Here is a 26208-nt window from a genome sequence, read left to right as displayed (position 1 = left end):
ATTCCTTTCTATTTCGTTCGATTTTTGACAATTTAATCCGGAAATTTCACACATACTTATTGATCACACGCCAGACCACTCACATCATTGTAAGTGAAACGAGAATGCCGCCCGGTTGAGCGCATCCCTCCACCAGTCTGAACAGTTTACGTGTTGTATCCAACTGATAGGCTGGAACTAGATCCGGACCTTAACCAAAATCGAATCGGCTTGTTCTTGTCACCGAGCCAACTCACCACCTACATTTGTCATAACTCGTCCACAACTTTTTGAGATATTGTGCTTTTCATTGTTTTTGGCCCCATCTCTCAATGGTGAAGAATCATTAAAAAAAATTATTGGATCTGGATCGACACCAAAATCAAAATCAATTCATCCTCATCACACACCCAACCTCTCCATAAAGTTTCTTCCGAATCTGTCAATGGTGAAGAATCACTTTAAAATTCTCGGATCTCCACCCAGATCCGGATTTTAACCAACATGTAATCAATTCGTCGTGATCACATACCCAACCTCTCCACCAAATTTCGTCTGAATCCAATCACAACTTTTTGAGATATCCTGCTCACAGGCAGCCAAACAGATAGACAGACAGACAGACAGATAGACAATGGGGTAAACATAATCTGCACCCTTAGTGGCAAGGTAAAAACGATTCCAAGGTATTGTTTAATATATGTTTCACACGTCTGTCCATGCAGGAATGAGAGGCAACACTTTCGGAGAGCAATCGGTTGTATTCAAATGCCACAGCGTACAAACAATGCAGGTCAAACTCCCGTGCCATACCCAGCATACATTGCCTGGTCCCACCTCAAACGTAAACCCTTGCCTCCGCCTACTGGTTGTAGCAACACTACATGTAACAACTCCTTTCCTTTAACAATAATTCAACACAGAAATATGCACAACCAAACCACAAAGGAAAAAAATAAACAATTAGAAAAAAAGTCTAATAAACAGTTCAAAGTTCCCAATCTTGTGGATCACAGACAAAATCATTCAGCCTTGTGGGTCAGTGTACAAGTCTGCCAGACCATGTCTCCCTACCCGGTTCATTATACATCAATGAGTCCCAGGAACCCATGACTGGGGGTGGCTCAATGTTGATTAGACCATCAGATACACCACCATCTGTCAGGGCCTTACAAACATCATCTGCATGGGTCTCATAAACCTCAAACGAGGCATCACCCACATTATGTCATCAATCACCCAGCTCGATTGCCGGAGATACTGTCTGTTTCAACGATACACATGGCGTCAGGTGTTCTGACTTTGTAGACCGTTCTGAAACAGGGCGCACAACAGTGGCTCACCTCCACTCTTTGTAATCACCAGCCGGTTGGATGTGCATGGACTGACTACGCACTGAAGGAGGCAGATCAACGGCAGAGTGGTTGGAGTGGTGCGCTTGGCAACTCTGACTGGCTGCTGTCTTCTCTGGTATGTATGTGCTGAGGCAAAGATGGCCTCAACAGCGCATTGGTGGTTGAAAGCAACGTTTGTGTGGCTTTGGGCCAGACTGTAACTCATGTCCTGAGATGGGGTATTCCTGTACATAGCATCTGATGTGAGCAGGTAAGCAACCAATTTGGATTGAGTGGCACATGTCAGTAGTTGCTTGGCGATCTTGACGACACTCTCAGCCCAACCATTGTTTTGTGGGTACCTTGGCAATGAGGTCCTGAAGTGAAACCGCCAGTCCGATGCAAAATTGTGCATTTGGGAGCCATTGTCTGGGAAATGGGAGCCAAACAACTGGGAGTCATTGTCACAAATAACAGTGTCTGGTATGCCATAGCGCAAAATGAGCCTTCATCTTGTAGATTACAGTGCATGACCACATGCCCTCCAGCTTATCAAGTTCAATGAAACCTGAGTAGTCGTCGACCAGCACGAGGTATGGAATTGTCATTCATACTCTTAGGTCTCACTTTCAGCCATGATTTTTTATTGGGCAAACCATATTTCAAGGTTGGCCTCAAAAGCCATACATCAACTCATCATTCTCCATCGTGCTCAGTCCTTTCTTGGAACACCTGAACTCTTATCCACCTACAAGGCTTCCATCTGCAGCTTGATGGAATACTCTTCTCCCTTCTATGGTTGGCAGCCCCCCGCCACCTTGCTCAGCTTGATGGCGTAGAAACAAAGAATTTAAAGAACATTGGGATCTCGCATGATGAAGCTGAGTCTATGCACCGATCACTTCGCCATCGCAGACAGGTCAGTGGTCTCTGAATACTTCTTCCACCTCCTTTCTGGTCTTGCACATTCTGCTCTTTCTGTGATTTGTCCCTCCACCCCCCCCTTAGGTTTCTACAGGGAGCACACAGTCCACCAGCAACCCCCTTCTGGTGAAACTCCCAAAATACCGAATCACTGCCCCTTTCCATCATTTGTTCCTCTTACTTTTCCAACGTGTGGATGACCCAACTTCCACATTCTCTGCAATCTCATTCTTCCCTCCTGGTCTTCAAGCTGTTCAATCAGCAGCATCTCACATAATTCCCCGTCCAAAACCATAACCTTTTTTACACCTGTTCACATCCCCCCCTCCCAAACCCCAAAATTTTGCTTCTGTATCCATCTTATCCACCCCATGCATTCTCTTCTACTCCTCATCCTTACTGCACATCCCTTGTTGGTCCATCTCCGTTGATTTTCTCCCTCGGCCCTGATATTGGCATTTCCCCCGTCTTTCTGCTGTTTCCTTTGTTATGTTGCATCCTGATCCATTCTGTATTCTAGTTCTTCCACAAGTCTTTACTCTGAATGCAAAAAAATTATAAAAAACGACATTGTGGGGTCTTTAATGTCCACCAGATCATGTCAGCAGATGGAACACACAGCCTAACCTCCATCCAAGAGACATCACATGTTGTGATGCAATGCTCTACCAATGAACCACCAATCCAACAGTTTATGGATGGGTTGTGAATGGAACCCATACTCGACAGTTCACAGGTAATTGTACTACCTCTGCACCATCCTGTCAGACCTACAAAAGGTCGAATAATCTCCACTCTACCCACAGGTAGGTATTTAACCATGTCACCAGCTCAAAGCTTGTCTAGCCCTTATTAGTCTGTATCGTGCCATTAAGTTCAGTAACAGGAACATTTAGCTAGCCATGTCGTTCTAATTTCAAAGGGGCCATCTGCATAGTAACTTAGAAAATGACTGTCTTTTGACCCCCTTTTCCTTCTGCCCCCCATTTCACCCACATTCTTTGTAGGCCCGTTTATACTCTCGTCATTTTCAACCTCCTACTCCTGTCACCTACAAACCTTTTTATCACTCATCTGATGACATACTTTTGCAGTCAGAAAAAAAAGTTTTGGACTGAGCTATCCACTTACATTCTCGAACTTTAGAAGGGGTATAACGTGTCACGGAATAAGGGTGTGGCTGTTAGGAACAAATTGAGAGTGTGTAATGTTCCAGCATTAATAGACATTGTTCTCGCTCGATGAGAAATAATTTATTTTCTTTGGATTGACAGAGAGGGATTCTGCCACAGCTTTCATGGTGGAGGGATGGAGAATAGTCATGCACACGGTGGAGCTATCTGCAAAATGATACAATGGATTTTCTAGTGATGAAAGATACAATGAATCGAGCTTTCTGATGGGGGCCAGGGATACGATTGATCCTAGAAATTTACCTTGAGGGGTACCAACCTCGAGAGGTAGAGTATGGAAGAGAATGCATTAAATAACAACCTGCTCCTTGTGAGTATGGGAAAAATATGATTGTCATGCACAAGGGGTCTTTCAATACCATTAGCTAACAATTTGGAAACTATGGGAGAGTGATAGACAACATCAAGTGCTTGAGAAATCTCCACTGAGATGGCCTTGACCTATATTTTGAGACATCAGGATGTTTCTCAATTTTAACATAGTAGAAGCAGAATATCAAGGGTGGAATGACTTGGAAAGAAGCCAAAGTGATGATCAAAAATCAGAGAGCTGTAGAAAAGATGGGTTGAAGTATGCCATCATGATCACTTCCATTACTTCGCAAATGAGGGAAAGAGGTCTTACCAGTTTGTAGTTCAGAGGATTGGTTTTAGCAGCCCTCCTACGAATTGGGATAACATTGACAACCTTGCATAACGCAGGCAGGAAACCCTTAAGAGAAGGACAAGGAAAATATCAGAGAAAGAGCAGTGGACAGAACAGATGTGCAAGTCTTAAACATTAAAGCACTGAAGCTGTCAGTTGTCTGAGCACGAGAGTGGTGAAGATTGGCTCAGAATGTTTTCATCTTCGTAGCAGAAATATTCACATACTAAAGGGAGTTTTCTGTGAGGGATGGGGAAGGAGAGGGTTGTGGAAGCTATTTGTCCAGGAACAGAGTGATTTGGGACAAAGACAGAGTAATCTGCGAAGATATACAGTAATTATGGCACTCAGCTTTAGCAATGGTACAGTGATGTCCATCGTGAGTCATGACTATGCCTTCAAAAGTGAATGAGGAACGAAATAGGCATACATACCATTGATGGACCATCACAACTGCCATAAATGTATTTGTGAATAGTGAGAGACCTGATAGACAAGCTCAGGTGAACTTGATGTTGATCTCCAGAATATCTGAGAAGCAAAACACTCTGATTGCAGGCTTTGTGGAGAGATTTTAGGTTTCCATCAGTCGGTGTTGTTTCCCAGGATTAAAAGGCAAGCTGCCTTCTGGTCAGTGCCTCACTAAATGAATCATTAAATGAGGGACAGGATGTTGTGCTGGTTCGCTCGAGACGTAGCCGGTATGATGAACCGATGAAGGAGAGCTTGGAGATTTTTGTAAGCAAGTCACAGGCATTGTCTTCATCCAGAGATGAAGAGATAATGGATAATTCTGGAGAGGAAACAGCAATGTGCAGGCTTGACCAATCTGCCTCATAAACTGCAAGAAATGGTTCTGCTTTGACAGTTCCCTGGAGAGAGAGAGAGAGAGAGAGAGAGAGAGAGAGAGAGAGAGAGAGAGAGAGAGAGAGAGAGAGAGAGAGAGAGAGAGAGAGAGAGAGAGAGAGAGAGAGAGACAGACAGACAGACAGACAGACAGACAGACAGACAGACAGACAGACAGACAGACAGACAGAGACAGAGAGACAGACTTCAGGAGACAAGAAAAATGATTAAAAAAAACCTTTCCATTTAATCGGTCTTGGAACTAAATACTATCCAACAAATGTTGCATGGGTCAAATTGAAAATATTTTCACTGGTGAGACACTTATTATATAATCATAAAAACCATTATTACTGCCTGTTATAGAAGTAATATTGGACAGGATGAAGCATTCATCTCTGATTACTATGGTTAGAAATGAATCTCACTGCACATTTGAAAGCACTGCAGGCAATATTTTCCAGCTGTAGCATGAGAAGCAAGATTGATTTACTGGTGTCGTTAAGGCCAACATTGAACACAGACACTTAATCCCCAACTGAATATTCTGTCTCAAATTTATGTGAAGATACGGATGAAAATTCTGAAGAATTGTAATTTCTGTACACAATTTGGCTGTTCTAAAAGCAACTGTTATTGAGATATTCATTTAGTAATAACCTGGGGTGCAGTGCTGCCAGTGAGCACAGGAGCGCTGCTCCGGCACCTCAGTTCACTCGAGCCAGAGTTGAGTTCTGCAACAGTAAAAAAGAAAAGAAAAAAGATACCCACGTGAAAATCAAATATTCATTTTGAACTTAAAATTGATCAGCATTATTTATTTACCCACTTGTTGTATGCTGTCATGCATTTTTCTCCATTTAGATTAAAGAAAAAACAACTTATTCAGTAGTCCCTCTCAAAAGCGACGTGGGATTAAATGTGGGACGTGGGACTCAGTGGCATCTATAAGGCCAAATTCACTCGTGAATGATTTACATTCATTTTTAACATTAAATATTCACTAATACTGTGGATTGTTCGCATGTGAACGATTTACAACTTTCAATGATGCATTTACCACTTTATTTTTTGACAGCTCTGATAAGGCCCCTTCCCCGCAGTTACCATCTCTCATTACACGGTCGTCATTTCCCTCATTTCTTCACTCATTTTTCATCATTCCCTTCCTTCTTCCTTCTCTCCCTCCTTGGCGATGGAGGCTGACAGCGTGTGAGCATTTTACAGCCATGGCCTAAGTTTGTATGTCAAGGCGCACACGTTCACTGAGCACACACACCACCCTTCCTACTCTCCGTTTCCATTTTGTTTTTCATAATCAGAATGTCACTAGAAGTGTTACCAGTTATGTTTACTGGTATCCAACATCATTTTCAACTAATATAAAAGTTGAGAATTTGTTGAGTGGTTTGGCACTTAAACTGTCTTTTTATAGTGGTGCCTTACTGTAATATGACAAACATGCGAGCTCCATTAACATAACGTCTTAAATATGTGCTGCCTTACTGTACATATATGGGCAATAGGAGGGCTGAACAAAACCCTTATTTTCCATTGAAACAATAGTTCACTAATGCCAAACTCAATAATGGAGATTGTTTCGTGACGTTCGCAATTTGTGTGCCACCATATTGGTGTACAAAAACAAAGAAAGAAAGGAACGTCGATTCACGAACGGTTGAGTTATTGTGCTTTGTGTGTTTTCATGGCCAAATAATCTGAGTCAAAGCTTGTCCAGAAGCTTGGATATGTCAATACATTGGACATCTTGTCTATGGAGTGATATTATAACAATAGAGGTTACAGACAACATAGACCCGTATGAATTGGCAAATACAGTATGGTCCAGAAACGAGACAAACTCTCCAATCATTTTTTATTCAGATTTAGTTAATTATCTTGTGTTTACTAAAAGTATTTCCATCCTGTAAAACGTGATGGCATGGAAAAGTTTGGATACCTACAACCAACCAGTTGATGTCTGACGAGATCAATGACGTGGCTCTTTTTATGAAGAATGGCTTATCATACATTTTATGAGTAAAGGTAGCCCTATACTACATCAATGACATGGACTCATGTTGGCAGAGCAGATAAACATGATGTTGTATATGTTAACATCATGCTTATCTGCATTGCCAACGTCATGCCTACCTGCTCTGCCATCTCCGTCAACACTCTCTGATGTTTATCCAGCCCCAAAGCTTTATCCTCTTTCGTCAACTCCAAAAAAAGAAAGACACAAACTATGAATGTGAAAGGCAACAACTAATTAACTAGTGCTGGCAGATGGAACACCCATTTTAACTTCAATCTGAGGGATGGTACACATGAATCACCTTGCCTGTGAAACACCACGACAGTTTATAGCTAGGTTGGGATTCCAACCCAGGCTAGACAACTTAGAGGCTTGGATGTGTACCATGCTGCCAGCTCTTACAACATGGTACGAAATTTAAAAAATAAAAAAATGCTTTACCTATTTCTTAAGAGTGTTAAGCTGTTGTTTATCATGGTAAAATGTGTGTATTTAATTTACAACTCATTATGGGACTCCAATGGTTAGTGTCAGGTGAAAACTTGATGTGACAGGAGATCTGGCAATGACGTCACAGCTGACACATTTTGCAGGGCCCTGATACCTCACAATTTTCCACTGCACCCCTGAGTAATAACTAATGATACTTTTCAATTTGTAACCTATAAATAGTATGAACTGGGCTTTAATCAAACATCAGACAAGGAAATGTTTTTGATTATTTATGCTTTATACAATATCTGATGTTTAGCTTGTGTCATTCTGTGTTTGCTGAAGATATGAAAATGAATCATTGCACTTGTTTCAAGCTTTCCTTTCTGTGATGATGTCTTCACAAACCAGATCTCACAATGATTTGAAACCCTCAAGCAACATAGGAGGAGGCACTTGTGACCAGAAATAGATCTCACTCAATAGATATAATTCAGACAGTTTCCAGTGTGACAATGGGAAAATATGTGGATGACAGTTTCACAAAACTAAATTCTAAGTCTTGTGTGAAAAGGCAATTAGCCAAATAATGAATTCAAAGTAGCAATAAGCGCTTTTGAATTAAACCAATTGTGGTAAAGAGTGTATACATATATATATATATATATATATATATATATATATATATATATATATATATATATATATATATATATATATATATATATATATATATATATATATATATATATATATATATATACCAGACGACCCGTAAACCCGTTGTGTTCCCATTGTGACAGGGTTTGGTGAAAAAAATCATTTCAAGAAAAAAAAAATAATATATAGCTCCAGTGAACTGTGCCGCTGAGGTTGTTTGCATTGATCAAATTCTCCCGAAGAGTACTTGACTGGAAAAAAAGAGTACATGAAAAAAAAAGTTTCACTAAACTAAAGTATGAAAGACATTTTTTCCAATATGTTTTGTGGGAATATTATTTTGTGGTGCTTCATTTCATACGTAGCATATTATTGCCCATCCCACATTTTAGTGACCATTCGGTGAGTGAATTTTAAAGTGTGCACTCTAATCACAAGGTGACAAGATCAGGCACAACAGGCAGATGCTCCATTCAGTTCATAAACGAGCTAGGCTGGGTTGTTGCCAACAACTCAGTTGTGACATGGAAATTATTTTAAGACTACCTTTGTTTCTAGAACTTTATAATCAAAATCCTTAAGGCTGCTGTCTTCATCTGGGCTTCAAACCACAACTTCTAGGATGCCAGTGCATTGTCCTCACCACAGGATACCTTGATGTAAACATTGCCAAAAATTAAACTATGAAACACCACATGTAAACTGATAGTTCAGAGTATTTGCATTTCAGTTAACACCAGCTGACCATGTTTGTTCTTCACGGAGCTCCCCCTCCTTCTCACCCCAACAAAACTTTTCTTTTAATCCAAAAAAATCCTTCTTCGTTATGGAATTATTGATTGCCTACGAGAGGAGTGTGCAATCGTTCCCATCAGTCTGATATACATATTGTGTAAAAAGCTGTATGCAATCGATCCCATCACTATGATATACATATTGTGTTAAAGGAAAAGCTGAAAAACTGGCTGCACAACCTATGCAAAAGGCATCTCTTAATAGAGATCGACTTGTTGCAGGAAGGTGAATTAGTATGCTGCAGAGCAATCAATACAATAGGACTGAATAAAATGTCATTTGACATGGAATACAACAATGGAAAGTGGATATGATAATCCACCTTAAGTTTCTTGATATTCTTCATCATGATGTTGTGGAGAAAGCATTATTGGAAGGTAGGGTTGAAGCCAAGGGAACTTGAGGACAGAGGTAGACTAATAATCATTTGGATGGCCAATATAAACTAGTGTGCTGGACTGAGCTATGAGGAATGTCTGAAGCTCGTGGCAGGTGAATGGCTTGGAGATGTATGGAGCATCATCATTTTGCCTTTCGTTTCGTAATATGTGAATATGCCTTAGCTTTGGTTTAACAGGGTTTCCTGGCAGAGTTTTGAGAATTTACTGTTGTGGTTTAATAAAGAATTGACTCGGAATCCGAACGTCTCGGACATCTTTTCTTCTACGATAAAGATGCATTTCTCACAACCTCCAACATGGCTTTGACAGCTGCTGACCTGACCTGCCAACCCTGTAAAGCTAGGAAAGCATATTTTGAAGGTCATATGTAAACAAATGTATTGCTGTACACCACTCACTGCATCAATATGATGAACGTGTTCAGTTGCAGAGTCCAAACTGGGTGTAGGGTGGGGGGGGGGGGGGAAGGGCGTCATAGAATGAGATCTCTTTTTGTCACTCTTTTTTTAATTATAAGTTTTATTTTTAAAAATCGATAAAAAAATTAAACATCATTGGAAACTGTAATAGTAACAAAATGAATGGCAATGTTTGAAGTCACTTTTGTTTTTCTTTTAGGACTTTGGGGCACACGCATGACAGAAAATCCCAAAAACCGTGAACAATATGTGAAGACGACCATTCGAGAACTCATCGTGTACATTTTCTTCCTCGTTGACCTTTGCTTGTGTGAGTCAAATTTCCTAAAGTGTGTGTGTATTTTACATGTGGCTGGATGGATGGTCTCACGAGGAGTATGCACAATTGCCTCTAAGCTGTCTAACCTTGGTTTGAATCTCGGCCCAGCTATAAACTGTCATCTGAGTGTTTCACAGGCGAGGGAATTCATCAGTATGAGTGTGCCGTCACTCAGATGGTTGTTAAATTAAGTGTCCGAATTTTTTGAAGGAGCAGCATAATTTTCACTTTTGAGAGATTTGGGAACCTGGTTTTGTTTGTGGTGGGGCTCTTACCTGTGTCCATACCTCATCTATTCTCTCCTGCTGTGGAAGTTCTTCCACTGTCACTTGCCTTTGCTCCTTGTCACCTACCATTGGCTTTTTTCCCTTACACTTATAAAATCGTTTTGTAAGTCAAACTTGAAGAGGAAATATGATTTTAGTGTGCGCCATTGTGTGATGGTATTGATGCCAATTCCCACTGAGCTAAAACATTTGTCACTGCATGTTTAAGATCTTTCCTCACCTTGATATCACAGAAGACCATATATTCTTCAAAGTTCAGCTTTCCTTTGAATACTCTTCTGGAAATAATAATGCATATCTAACTTCTGTAAATGAGACACTAAACTTTCAGGATAAGATATCTGGTTCATTTTCAGGCAGCTCGGTAGCAAAGGTTACAAGGGCAACAGACATCATGTGTCATCTGACTGGGATGTTCATCTCAGATGCAGCTGAGTAAACTATACTGTTTGCTTGTCATTGAGTTTTTTGATGTCATGACAGTGAGTTGCATTGTGCTTCTATTCGAGTTTGTATTATTTCCAGCCAGAGTCGAATGGATGAACATTTCTTTGGCAGTTCCATAGATTTTTGACATAATGTTTGGAAAAAAGGTGTTGACGTGTCCATTCACCGAGTCGTTTTGATAAGATGTGAAAATACATCATCCTAATCAGCGCTGCCATGAGTGGCAGTGGCAAACCAGGCATTATCCGCCAAAGACAAATTGAGCTCTTCGCTCTTGTGAGATGCAATTACCCCATTCACATTGTCACCTTCGTACACCTCCTTCCTCCATGAGCCGTGATATTGGAGACAAAACCAGTAATCAGAGCTGTAGTAAATGGGTCTGTCAAACTTGAAAGCATTAACTATTGGAATAAGCCTACTGCAGCAGACCACTGCTAGTTATTAGTTGCTGTAAATTACATAAATGATGTAGATATAGTCATGATAAATGTATTTGCAAATTACTCGTGGCTTTGATGAAACAAATAACCGTGTTTTATTTCATTTTTTTAATTTGAATTTTTTTCTTAATTTGAATAAATTTGAATCAAACCAGAAGGTTTGAATGCTTTCGATGAATTTGGGAGGAAATGGCAAAAGGAACTTAATTCAAGTGATTATAAGGTAATTTGACAACAGAAAAAAAAACAACCGATTATTTTCTTGAAGGTAAGATTTTGCAGTCTAAAGATTTTGCAGTCTAAATGTGTTTTACACAGTCGACCTGTGTAAAACACATTGTGTATTTGTCTGTCATCCTTCGTAAGGATGATTTGAGGAGGCTTTTAAAGATCAATATTTTAACACAACTGTGTGTTCATTACGGTCTATTTTTCAGGATAAAAAAACTCGAAAAGCATTTTTCATAAAAGAGTAATATTATCTCTCTTATATTGGAATTGTAGATGGTGACTTGCAAACCGAGCCTCAAGGGCAGTGTAAAGAAACGTTAAAAAAAATCCTTACTATAATTCATGGACCGGTGTTTGTGTGTTTGTGGGTTTGTTGGGTGGTCGCAAGACTACCGTTTTTCTCAGGTTTTCCGTCTGTCTGTATGTCTGTCTGTTTGTTTGTATGTAATGGACAGCTCTGGAGGCCAGAGGAGTCAACCGATTTTGATGAAACTTGACAGGTCGGTTCATACTAGGATCTAGTTGTATGATTTTGAGCATCGTTGCTATGGATGCCACCGTTGCCTAGCAAAGGACTTTGAAATTTTTGAAAAATATCCGAAAAATATATTTTTTTCGAAAATCAAAAATCGGCTTCGCCACTTTAATGCGCACTGTAATCAACCTCTTTGTCAAAAAATTTCAGCCCGATCCGTCAAAAACTGTATGACTAGTATGCAATTATATAGCGACCACCCATGTCGCCTTCCGGCTTGTTTGTTTGTGGGTTTGTTTGTTGGGCGGCGACTCCTACAGAGCTGGGCCAATTACATCCAGACTTGCGACACAGGATCAGCATAACCCCAATTAATGTATAGAGGTGTTTTTATCTTTTCCGATGGTCTTGAGGGGATGAGGTTGGGGGACGCAAATTCTCTCTGTGAATGTGTATCGTGAAGCATCACCTCCAGGTGGGGGAGGGTATTACAAGTCCCCACCATTTACAGTGCAGTATTCCTGCCGCACGTTTTTTAGTACAGTGAGGTGTTTTGAATTATAAGCAGTAAGTATGTTTTTGCTTCATGCATGTAATCTGAGTTTTTTTTTTTTGCATGGACTGAGCCGTCAGTTGCCTCTTCGCAGCCAAAAATATAAAGGTGTGCGTCAGAAGAACATGTTGCAAGCTTGGAACAACCGTTACATCACCCATGGGGTGTGTACTCTGCAAGTAATAATAAATATAAGACACAGGGAGGTAGAATTCACTACACGTGATATGCAACGCGTGCAGAGTAAAACAAGTGTTCATTTACGTCCATAGTATGTTTAATAAATAATGAAAATATAAGCACACCTGATGCTAGGCCAAGGCTTCAGACTTTGGTATGCTCACGAGGCTGTATCATTGAAATGAAACGTCCCAGAAAATAAAGAAAATAGGGTAATGTGTGCAAGTAGTGTTTTAAAATAACACCTCTTCTTGCTACGAAACATCATATTTTCCAGTATCCTTGAATATTTTGAAAAAAATAATTCCAACCCATCATTTTTGATGGACATTTAAGTGATTATACAATACTATCCACATGAAAACGCCATAAATTGTGATTCCCTCTTAGAACACTCCTCCTATCCCATCCCTCATATTCACAGCATTTACATGATCATAAGGGCTGGCAGGATAGCCTTTCTAGAGGTATGCACACTTGCCTCTGAGCCATCTTGCCTGGGTTTGGATCCTGTCCCAGCTACAAAGTTTCATCCTGGTGTCTTAAAGGCAGGGTGAGTCATCAACATGTGTGTTGTCTTTGGATGGAAGTTAAACTCGATGGTCCATCTGTCGGCATTACTTGGTGGAAGTTGAAGATCCCACGATGTCTTTTGTGAAGAGTAGTCGAGCTATCGCTGCCACCCTGGCCAAATTCCTGGCATGACTTCCTGTGTGGGAGTGGCGATCCATTCCAGATTGTAAGCCCAGCCAAATAAACTGCTTCAGCAACACCAACACTCTGTGTTATGCATGGTTCATGATCTGATCTGTGTATCTGCGTGTGTATGTTTATGTGTATGTTTATGTGTATGTGTATGTATGTGTGCATCAATGCATCCACAGTGCCTTCAGTAAGTATTCACACCCCTCAAATTTTGTCTTATTTTGTTGTGTTACAGCCTGAATTTAAAATTTGATTGAATTGAAATTTTTGTCACCGATCTACACAAAATACCCCATCATGACAATGTAAAAACATGTTTTTATAAATTTTTACAAATCACTCCAAAATTAAAAGCTGAAATGTCTTGTGGCAATAAGTATTCAATCCCTTAGTTAAGCCGCTGTCACACCTTGACGATTTAGCCAGCGTATGCCGATTTATGAAAAATTTGTCTTAAACGCTGGCACACGTCGAATACATTATGGGTACGTTTTGTATACGTTAAGAGCACGCTGAAAAACACTGCCATACGTCGCAGTACGCTGGCTTTAAACGTTGTAGTTTTGGGTTGTCCTCGAATTTTTGCATGCTTGAAATTTTACGACGTATGCCGGCGTATGACTCACACGTTCCGCTACACTGGCCATAAGTTGTAGGCACATTATGCGATCGTTGACACACGTTACTTGTAAGTTACTCATAAGTCGAAACACGTCAAGGTAATGTTTAGCGTACCCGAAACTTATTTCTAACCTATGAGTAACGTTTTGTAAGCACGCTACACGAACGTTGTTCACACTTCGCAACACGTTACTTGAAAGTACCTCATACGTCGAAACACGTCAAAGTAATGTTTCGGGTACCTGTGACTTATTTATAACTTATGAGTAACGTGCTTGGGAATTATTTGTAAAGCATGTCCTATGCACAAATACGTACTGTATGTAGACGTATCTGACGTCTTCATGACGACCACAGAACTTACTGAATGCGTTTTGAACTTATAGATACCGTATAATGGCATATTGGCAGCGATTAGGGGAATTGGTATATAAAAAGGGGCTTCGCAAGAGGAACCCGTCTTTTCTTTAAACTTCGTGGTGAGTACATGTCCATGTCATTCCGAGAGATGGAGGATACGGCAAGGCTGAGATGACAATACCTACCTGTCCTCAAACATCAACATGACCTCATCGAGTTGACGCTGCACCGGTTGCGTGCCAATAGAGCCGGGAGAAGAAGACGTGAACGGAGGAGAAGGAACTGAGTGAGACTATGGATTGGGAGGCGACGCCATTACGGCATATATGACCAGCTCATGGTGGAACTCCAGAACGAGGACCATGCATCCTTCATCAACTTCCTGTGAATGCCCCCAGCGATGTTCGACGAGCTGCGAGCCAGAGTGGGTCCAAGGATACCAAGCAGTACACCTTCTGCAGGGATCCGCTTGAGCCTGGCATGAGGCTGGCACTGAGCCTGCTGCTGTTGGTGCCATGACTGCAGTGCTGTGGAAGCGATTTAACTCGTTCAATGAAAACGATTTCAATTGCCGAGCACCAGCATCCAAGAACAATAGGCGAGTGACAGACATTTATTAAAAGTGAAGTTGCAGCCGAGGAATAGAAAACCTCATGTAATCCTCGACGATACGCCGCCACGCTATGCATACGTTAGACTATCGTTGGGCATAGGTTGTGGACGCCTAAAACACGATAATCAATCGTTGGTATAACTTATCTATAAGTTATCGAAGCGTTCTGTGTTCATTACGAGTACATTATGCATTTGTCCAAGTCGTTTTGAATACTTTAAAAACTGAAACAAAAAAATAGTTCATCGTGGGAATGAGAAAAAAAAAATTCGCCGAAAAGGACATCGAACAATGGTGCAAAGTAGTCTCCTATTCGTGGACACAACGAGGAAACATCATCACCCACACCCTCCCCATCACGCTCACCTACTACTACTGACATGGACGAACTACTACTACTACTATCACTACCACTGCTATGACTACTACTACTGACACGCTCACCTCATACTACTACTACTGATACTACTGACATTGACATCTACTCAACATGGAGTCTGGAACACTGAGAGGTTCCTCTTGTGAAGCTCATTTGTATATACAATTCCCCTAAACGCTGCCAAATCGCCATTATACGGTAGATGTAAGTTAGAAACACGTTCAGTAAGTTCTGAGGTCGTCCGGAAGACGTCAATCTAATTCGTCTACATACGACAATGTGCGTTTGAGATACCTTACATATATGTTCAAAGCATGCTCCACATAGGTTAAAAGCACGCTACTCATAGGTTCAAAGCACGTTACTCATAGGTTAAAAATTAAGCTTCAGGTATGCTGAACATTACCTCGACGTGTTTCGACTTATGAGTAACTTATAAGTAACGTGTGTCCGACGTGTGTCAACGATCGCGGAGCGTGCCGAGAACTTATGCCAGCGTATGCGGAATTTGTGAGCCATACGTCGAGTACGTCGTAAAATTTTCAGCATGCTTGAAATTTCACGACGTACTCGATGTACCACGGAATATGACAGTGTACTTCATTGTTTTTCAGCGTGCTCCTAACTTATACACAACTTACCCATACCGTATTCGACGTGTGCCAGCGTTTTAGACAGATTTTTCATAGGTCGGCATATGCTGGCTAAATCGTCAAGGTGTGACTGCGATGTTGACACTTCCAATTTTCAGGCGGTTATGATTTAAATCGGCGTGCGGCAGGTTTTTAACAGAGAACGCCACGAGTTCGTCGGCGATACGTGCAGCGCGCTATGCCCAAGTTAAACTATCGTTGGGCATAGGTTGTGAACGCCGCCAACAGGCTAAGCATTCGTTGGTATGTTATCTTTAAGCCAACAAAACGTTCTGTGCCCGTTACTAATATGTTATGCATATGACCAACACGTTATGAATACGACCAAAACTTAAAAAAAAATCTCAAAACTTCAGCGTACGCCAATGTTTTACATACATTTTTATACGTTGCCATTGCTGGCTAAAAAGTCAAGGTGTGACAGCGCCTTTATGACACTCCAAATTGAGCTCATGTGCAACCATTTTCCTTTGATCATCCTTGAGATGTCTCAATAATTTGATTGGGCTCCACCTGTGGCTAAGTCAATTGATTGGACATAATTTAGAAAGAAACACACCATTATATATAACGTCCCATAGTTGAAAGTGCATGTCAGAGCAGAAACTCCACCATGAATTTCAAGGAACTGTTCATAGAATGCCAAGATATAATTGTGAGAAGGCAATGATCTGGGAAAGGGTATAAAACAATTTCTCGAGTGTGGAAAGTTCCCAAGAGCACAGTGAACTCCTCCATCATTAGGAAATGGAACTACCCAGACTCTTCCTATAGCCGGCCGTCCGACCAAACTGAGCAACTCGGCAAGGAGGACTTGGTCAGCGAGGACACCAAAAACCAAATGACTACTCTCACAGAACTACAGAGTTCCATGGCTGAGATGGGAGAACTTGTCAGAAGGACAACAGTCCCTGCAGCACTTCACAATTCCAGACTTTATGGGAGAGTGGCCAGACAGAAGCCATTCCTGAGACAAAAGGCAAATGACAGGACACCTGGAGTTTGCAAAAAGGCATGTGAAAGACTCAGAGAATATGAGGCAAAATATTCTGTGGTCTGATGAAACGAAAATTGAACTCTTTGGCCTGAATGCAAAGCACTATATCTGGCAGAAACTGAGCACCCGTCAAACACCATTCCGAGTGTGAAGCACGGTGGTGGCAGCATCATGCTATGGGGATGCTTTTCAGTGGCAGGGACTTGGGGACTTGTAAGGATAGAGGGAACAATGAATGGAGCCAAATACAGGCAAGTCCTTGAGGAGAACCTGCTTCAGAGTGCAAAAACCCTCAGACTGCGGCGAAGATTTAGGTTCCAACAGGACAATGACCCCAAGCATACAGCCAAAGCAACACTGAAATGGCTTCAGAACAAGAACGTGAAAGTACTTCGGTGTCCCAGCCAAAGCTCAGACTTGAATCCCATTGAGAATCAGTGGAAAGACATGAAGATTGATGTTCACCGACGCTCCTCATCAAACTTGTCATAGCTTGAGCAAATCTGCAAGGAAGAATGGGAGAAAATTCACAAATCCAGATGTTGAAAGCTGATAAAAACATTCCGAAGAAGACTTGAAGCTGTAATCGCAGCCAAAGGCACTTTTACAAAGTATTGACTGGGGGTTGAATACTTGTTGATGCAAGACATTTGAGCTTTTCATTTTTTTATTAATTTGTAAAAATTTCTAAGAACATGTTTTCACTTTGTCATTGTGGGATGTTTTGTGTCGATCAGTGACAAAAATTTAAATTTAATCCATTTTAAATTCAGGCTGTAACACAACAAAATGTGACAAAAGTCGAGGGGTGTGAATACTTTCTGAAGGCACTGTATATATGTGCATATGCACATAGTAAATTAACTACAGTACTCCAACATTTGTGTGCATTACCCATTGAGTGAACAGTACATCATGTGCTGCTTCGACCATGGAGTAGCTCTGCAGCATAAATTATTTTTACCTTAATAACTCTCAGTGCCATGTTGGGACCCAGGCAAGAGTGAAGGAGCAACCCAAATGTGAATGGCTTTCTGCATACTGTACGACATTAGCACATCATTGTAATAACAATATATAATAACAATAATAATTCGAGATCCCTTCAAAGAACTTCAACACAGGAGAAGGCCATTCGGCTCAGCAAATCCTTCATTATGATTGCCAACATGTGGTTTTATCCATGATTTGTCCATGTTTTTTGTCCTTTTGTTTGTCCATGTTCTACCCTTTTTAAATACTGAGCTCCAACTAAGGTAGCAGCACATACCATTTTTAAAGTCTTTGGTGGCACTTAACCAAGTCTCAAACCACCAACTTCCCAAACTCAGAGGAAACGCTCTAACCATTTGGCACCGAGTCTGGTTGGTTTATTCTCCCATGTTGCGGTCATTCACCATCTCCAAATCTGAGAAACTTGATATTTATCAGGCACATCACCACATAATGAAACATTTTAACCTTGACCTATCACATTTTTCAATGACTATTTTTTTTTTTCGTATACAATGCCAAGGCTCGTATGAGAGCTAACCCATAGAATGTACAAGGGAAGCAGGAGACAAGAGGGGCTGGACAGGGAAGCACAAAACAGTGGGGAACAGAGAAATTAGGAGATATGTGGAAGGAAGAGGGATAGGGTTGGGTACACAGGGTATACAAGATGGACATTACAGGGACTTTCAGGTCCTTACACTACAGGGACTTTCAAGAAAGAAAGCAGGGAATTTGAAGGAGCTCGGTTTGGGGTGGATTAACAGGGGTAGAAAAGATCATGGTGTTGGATGGGGGAAGATAAGAGATGGCGGCGAACAGCTGTTTTGAAGATCCTGAGGGAAGAGTGGGATTGAAGTGAGTGTGGGAGTTTGTTCCAAATGCAGGAAAAAAGAGGAATGAAAGAGTGAAGGTGAGCAGTGATTCTTGATTTTGGTAGTTTTACCAGAAAGGGGTTGCTGGCAGACCTTGAGCACCCTGAAGAAATATGGAGGGGGGGGACTGATTGCAGTCCGAGCAGGGGGATTGATGCTGGAGAGGAGATGGTAGAAGATAAAAAGACCACCGACCTGCCTGCGGTGAGAGAGCTAGAAACCCAAAGATTCAGCCTCATTGTGAGAGATACAAATTATCCTACATGCCTTGGTTTCGACAGCGTGAAGCCGAGAAAGGTGAGAGGCAAGAGCACCAGCCCAGTGGGGAGAGCAGTACTCCATCAGGCTGCGGATGAAACCTTTGGACGTACGTGGTCAGGAGCTTAAGTGCGCCAAGGAATGACTTGGCATGACGGAGGATGCCCAGGCAGCGACTGGCTTTGGAGGCCAGCTTGGAAATGTAGCTTTCCCAGGAATGATAGTTGCAGATAGTGAAACCCAGAAGCTTGACTGAAAGGATTTCTTCAATAGGATTGTTGAGAAAGTAGATGGGTGGGGGTTTCCAAACGGTCCTTTCGGAGAGACATAGTGAGAGTGAGATTTCTCAGGATTGAAAGACATGTTCCAACTGTGGGACCAGCTTGTGATTTTATCCAGATCTGCAGAGAGTGAAGAGGCTGCTGCTTGCCGATCTGAGGGATGACAGATGGTACGACAGAGGGTGGAGTCATCAGCGAAGAGATAAAGAGGATTTTCCAGAGTCTGAGAGATCCTTGATGAAAAAGAGCATAAGCACAGGGCCCAGAACACTGCCTTGAGGAACTCCAACCTGGACAGGAAGAGGGAATGAGATAATTCCATTAAGGGCCATATGTTGACTGTGGCCATATGTTGTGGCAACCTGCATGGAAAGATCTGTGAGGTTTGAGCAAAGGCCCCAGATGTTTGAGGTCCACACTGTTAAGGAAGAGAGAGGGGAGGAGGCTTTGGGTGCGGGAGGGGGGTGAGAGGAGGTGGAGGATAGGACAAGGGAGGAGGAGGGAGGTAGGGAGAGTTGTTGTCAGTGTGTGGGGGATTGTGGAAGAGCTTAGGGAGAGGGCTGGATGAGGAGGAGAAAAGGCTCAGTGGTGATGGGATGAGGCACAGGGGGGAGTAATAAGAGAGGGGGCAGAGGGAAGTTGAAGATTGGAGGAGGTGGAGGGATGAGATGGAAGAGAGACAAGGCAGGAGAAGGATGCAGCTTTGTGGATTTGAGGGGGCAACTTTAAGAAGGGGAGTGAAGGGGGAGATTGGAGGGAGAAGGGTGACAGAGGAGAGTTGAGGGAGAAGGGTGAGGAGGGGGGGAGTTTTTGAGAAAGGTGAGAGGGAAGCTTGGAGGGGGAAAGTGTGAAGGTTGCTAAGAGAGGGAGGGGTAAGACGGAAGCTTTGAGAGGGAAGTGAGATGATGAGTGCAGGCACGGGCAAGGGGAAGGAGGGCGATGGGAGAGGTGGGGAGAGGGGAGCGATGAGACTTGAATAGTGGTATGGTGAAGAAGGGAGCAGGCAGGGGGAGGAGGTACAAGATTTGAGGGTTTGGGAAGAGGGGGAGGTGTGATGAGAGGAAAGAAAGAGCATGATTGTGATGTTGAGGAGTGTACTGATTGAGAGAGTGAGATATCTGTTCAGTTACAATGAAGCCAACAGATGTTAGAACACCACTTTAACTTTAAAACACTTAAATACTTTAGAACACTTCAGAACACTTTTCCTTTCACTATAAAAGTTATATGTGAGGCGAATTTTTTTTATGGATTATCCTCGGTGAGATACATGTGCTTATGGCATGTGTTTCTATGACTTATATGTACACATGAAAATCCACATAACCATTTTGGTAGTTTTGCCAGCACAACTGGGTATTGCTGCTCTGTTGACTGCCACAACAACGAAGTACTTAGGACTTCTGTTGGGCATAAAGAGCATTTGCAATGAGGAATTTTATAATAAGGGATCATGATTCTGTTACCACTAACCTGTGCTCCATTACTCTGAAGACTTTTGCAATATGTCAGTTATTTTTTTATTCCACAGAATGTGAAAATTAATTATCGACTTCGTTGATTATAAGACAGACAACCTGACTTGAAGGCTCATCTCCTAGATGTAACTATTCTATCTCGATGTTTGAAATACCCAATCCCAACTGAAAAAGTGTAACAAGTAGAGGTACATTCAAAGAACACTGCCCCCATACCAAATAAATAAATAACAAATCCTCCAGCGCGCGACATTGCTGGGGCACCTTCGGCTTCCGGCAATGCCACCGGGCACCCTCCGCTGAATTGGGATTGAGCAGTTTTAAAAAAATTGATTGGGTGATAAAAAAGTAGTAATCATAAAATAATTAATTTCTTAATCAATTAATTGGCTAATAGCATACCTAAACCACCACTGTCTGATCCGAATCTGTAACTTTTTGAAAGTTAAGTTTATTAATCGAAAAATTAAACAATTGATGAATCAATAAATTGAAAATACCGTTTATAGCCAAATCACTTGGTCACTGTAGTGTCTAAATATCAGCTACCTCGCTCAAAAGATGCCTGGGATATTCTCCAGATGAGAAAGAAAATAAGTAATTAATAAATCGATAATAATTAAGAAATTAATCAAAAAAGGAAAAAAAACAATGTTTTGCCAAAGCATTTGTTCACTATTGTACCCAAATTTCAGGTTCCTAGCGAAAAGGATGGCTGAGACATGACCAAACAAAAAAAAACAAGAAAACAAATGGAGTGAAAACTGAGTACGCCAAAATACGCCCAAAACTAAATGGTCGCAACAAAATTTGCATGACATTACCAGCAGCTCAACGATCTTCCAATCCCGTTGATGTGTTTTCCACATCTCTTTCGACTGTTCCTTTTTGTTGTGTTGCAATCTGATCAGCTCTCTGTTCCAACACTTCCACAAGCATTGACTATACAAAAAAACCTGCCTATATGTACAGTACCTATATAAAGTCTACACCCCCTTTAACATTTTTCACCTGTTGTTGGCTTACAGCCTGTAGTTAAATTGCATTAAATCAGGCTTTTTCCACCATTATTTACTCATCGTAACCCAAAACTTCCAAGTGAAAAACAAATTCTACAAATTTAAGAAAATTAATAAAAAATACAAAACTAGAATATCTTGGTTGGATAAGTGTCTACCAGGTCAGGTCAGGTATGGGAGCATGCACTGGAGCAGTGCGTCACTGCATCCACTCTCTGCTTGTACTCCATAGGCCTGGGATGGGGTGCACTGAGTAAACAAGATAGACACTTCAGGGACTTTCAGGAATAAAAGCAGGGAATTTGAAGGAGGAGGGTTTGAGGTAAATTAATGGGGGTAGAAAGGATCATGGTTTTGGATGGGGGAAAATAACAAATGGTGGTACATTCAGGTAAAAGAGTTAAATTTTCATCTCATCAGACCACATAATCTTTTGCCTCCTGCTCTCAGAGTCTTTCATGTACCTTTTTTGCAAACTTCAGACATGCTGTCATGTGCTTTTTTCTCAGGAGTGGCTTCTGCCTGGCCACTCTGCCATAAAGCTTAGATTTGTGAAGTGCTTCAGAGATTGTTGTTCTTCTGGCAGATTCTCCCTTCTCAGCCAAGGAAGTCTGTCGTTCTGTCAGAGTGGTCATTGGGTTATTGGTCACCTACCTGACCAAGGTCCTTCTTGCCCATTTGCTCAATTTGGTTGGACAGCCAGGTCTAAGAAGAGTCTGGGTAGTTCCATATTCTTTCCATTTCCTAATGATGGAGCTCACTGTGCTCCTGGGACCTTTCAACACTCTAGAAATTACTTTCTACCCTTCCCCAAATGTATGCCTCCACACATTTCTATCTCGGATTTTTACAGACAGTTCCTTGGACTTCATGGTGGAGTTTCTGCTCTACTGTGGGACCTTATACAGAAAGGTGTGTTTCTTTCTAAATTATGTCCAATCAATTAATTTGGCAACAGTTGGACTCAAATAAAGTTGTAGAGACATCTCATAGATTGTCAAAGGAAATTGGATGCACCTGAGCTCAATTTGGAGTGTCATAGCAAAGGGGTTGAATACTTATTGATGCAAAATATTTCAGCTTTTCATTTTTCATTAAGATGTAAAAAATTCTCAATTAAAAAAATTCTACTTCGACGTTATGGGGTATTATGTGTAGATCGGTGACAAAAAAAAATCTGAATTTAATCCATTTCAAATTCAGGCTGTAACATGACAAAATGTAAAAAAGTCAAGGGGTGTGAATACTTTCTGAAGGCACTGTATATAATATGTACAGCTCAAAAGCTGACCAGTACTTGAATTTCTATTTTACCAATGACAAATCAAAAACAATGCCGGACTGTAGATAATACCAAATACCAGAAGAACCTAGAAGCACCCTCCGCTCAATAATCAATGTCAAATCCCCGCCACTGCCTAAGGCCCGCCGGAAAGCTCCTGCCAGACAGACCGAGGCCGCACAAATGTTTCCCCTCCTCCTGCTGTCACACCATCTTCCTTCTCTTTAAGCTGACCCACTCTCACCTTTACCTTCACAATTTCTTCCTACAACCCCCCAATCCCTAATCTTACCTAATCTTCAAAAATCCATCCAAAAAACAAAATTTCCCTTGTATCCTTTCTAACTATGCACCTCCCAAAACCACGTTTTTCTCTACCCCTTCCTCTTCCTATTACATTTCATCGAACCATCAGTTTCACTGCGTTTGCTGATCCAAATTCACCATACACCTCCACGATTTTACTTCAACCTTTCCTTTTCCAAATCTTATGCAAACCTTATTAATTTTTTTTTAATTTACTTTTAACTATACACCTCCCATAACCATGTGTTTCTCCTGAAAGTGTTTCCACCCTCTGCGTTTGCTGATCCAAATTCACTATTCACCTCAATTTTTATTCAACCTTTCCTTCACTTAATGTTATGCAATCTCTATAAAAATAAAATAAACCAATGTCACCCGCAGGGTGACCTGTATCTTGCCAAAAGGTGACCACGTGTGACTTCTTTAAGGTCACACTGAGGTGAACAGAGCTACTATCCACCAGGAGCGACTCCTTGAGGAATATCTGCCTCCGAAAGATTCCGATGAGAATCGTTCTACAGAGTAACCATGAAAAATATGCTTTTGCCTCATAACATCACCAAATGACGTCATAATGTCTCAAGCTTGACATATCTAGAAAGCACTCATCGAGGTGTTCAATTTGAGGTACTACACAATATGGTTCCTAAAACTTGAAAATTTGACCTTGGGGTCAAATATGTTTGACCTCAGGCGCTAACCATGAAGGTCAAGGCCAATCGCCACCAAAAATTAATCAGCTGAGCGCCAGACCATGAACTATATTCCCATGAAGTTTGAAGACGATCCGATCAAAATTACTCAAAAAAATAAGGGTTTCGTCGACTCCCCTGATTTGCGACAAAGTGACCTTGACCTTTGACCTTGACCTTCAAAATTTTGTGCACTGAAAGGGACCTCTATAGGCCTCTGATATGCGAAGTTACAAAAATTTCCAATGATAACTGTGCTCTGCAGAATATTTTATACGTGATTACAGACAAACAAACAAACAAACAAACAAAAAAAAAACAAAAAAACATACAAGCTGACTAACATATCTTGCAAAAACTTTGTTTTGGCAAGATAATAAAATAAAATAAATCGTAATAAAAACAATCTCTTATAATGCTTCATCTTCCTCTTTCACACACGTGGCTCTCATTACTGTATTATAATTCACGACTCTTTTTCTATTTCAACAGACTGCTCTCAATTCGACCTTTCCTGCATCCCTTGTCTAAAAAGTCCAAGTGTTCCAGCATTTTTTCTCTCCATTCTCTCAATTTGCCTTTATTGCATTCCTATGCCTGGTGTTGGCTTAATGGTTATGGTGGTGAGCTTGGGATCCTTGCATCCTGAGTTCAAATCTCACTTTTCTGGTGAATTAACATCAGGTGGGGTTAACTGCCTATCATCCTTCTGAGGTCTGCAAATTGAGTGCCTGCTTGCTGGTATCCTGTGTTGGAGTGGAAACCTGCCCAGGATTGTGCCCAATAACCAAGGAGACTGCCAAGGCAGCACCAAGGCGCTGCACAGAGTATGGTCCCCATGGATGGATGGATTGCATCCCTCAAGTAATGTCTTTAGTTGCATCTTTGACCTAAAAAATTAAAAACCCGTTTGCAATGCATGTTCGTTTTCCATCAATCGTCCTCTTTTTTCAAACTTCAGTACCAATGCACCTCTTTCACCCCTCCCTCTCAAAGCAACCGTCACACTTCCACCTCCAAGCTTCCCTCTCACCTCTATCAGAAACTCCCCCCTCACCTTTCTCCCTCAACTCTCCCCATTCACCCTTCTCCCTCCAATCCCCCCCTCACTTCCCCTTCTCAAAGTTTCCCCCCTCACATGCACAAAGCTGCCTCCTTCCCCTGCCCTCTCTCCTCCATCTCATCACTCCACCTCCTCAAGTCCTCAACTGCCTTCTTCCCCCTCCCTTATTACTCTCCACTGTACCTCAACCCAGCACCAAAGAGTCTTTTCTCCTCATCAACCAGTCCTCTCCCCTCGCTCTTCTGCAATCCACCACACTCTTTCAACAACTCTCCTTACCTCCCCCCCTCCCTCATCCTACCCTCCCCTGGATCCAAAGCCTCCACCCCTCCCTCTTACTTAACAGTGTGGACCTCAAACATCTCGGGCCTTTGCTCAAACCTGGCAGATCTTTACATACAAGGTTGCCACTGACAAACCAGACATAATCTGCCAAACAGAAACTTTCTTCCTTCAAGATGTCTCTTGACTCCTGAGTATCTCTCCCTGGTTACTCCGTCCTCCGGTTTGACAGACCTGAGCCTAGTCCTGCTGGAGAAGTTGCACTCTTCATCAAAGACTATTCCTCACTCTCCATGCACTGCCCTCACTCCCCCACACCCCCAGGAATACCTCTGGCTACGGCTTCCCCTCCACTCCCACCTCATGTTTAAATGTGTGTTGTACCATCCACCAACCAGTGATGACCCCATTTACACCTCACAATCCGAAAGCATGGACCAATTTGTATCCACTCATCCAAACGCTCTCTTCCTCATATGTGGTGACTTCAATTGTCATCATGCCAGTTGGCTGAGTGTGGGTACCTGCAATCTCACCTGCCATGACACTTCAGCAAAAGACTTCTGTGACTCATTGGGATTGACTCAATCAGTCAACTTCCTGACCCGGATCTCAACCAACGGTACTCTATCTCTTCTGGATCTGATTTTGACAAATTTTCCTGAAAATATCTTCTGTTCTTCCTCCACTCCAATCGGATCTTCTGACCACATGCTTGTCAAAGTGGACATCTCTCTGGCTGTTATTAG

The 26208-nt window shown here is 41.7% G+C and overlaps 1 protein-coding gene across 4 annotated transcripts in view; it reads left to right on the top strand.

The window, feature by feature from the left end:
• The window catches only part of PKD2L1 (polycystin 2 like 1, transient receptor potential cation channel), a 165350-nt gene that overhangs the window by 38009 nt on the left and 101133 nt on the right, over positions 1–26208 (top strand). For all 4 annotated transcript variants that reach the window (XM_085881905.1, XM_085881906.1, XM_085881907.1 and 1 more), the window contains exon 2: positions 9867–9977. In XM_085881905.1, the coding sequence (XP_085738031.1) occupies positions 9867–9977 (111 nt within the window). The remainder of the gene's footprint in view (positions 1–9866; positions 9978–26208) is intronic.

Source organism: Eptatretus burgeri, chromosome 5 (assembly GCF_056783735.1).
Source record: "Eptatretus burgeri isolate ZD-2024b chromosome 5, Ebu_testis_v1, whole genome shotgun sequence".
NCBI classification, from domain to species: Eukaryota; Metazoa; Chordata; class Myxini; order Myxiniformes; family Myxinidae; genus Eptatretus; species Eptatretus burgeri.
The sequence above is the reverse complement of the archived record's forward strand: the minus strand, read 5'-3'. Positions and strand labels throughout refer to the sequence as shown.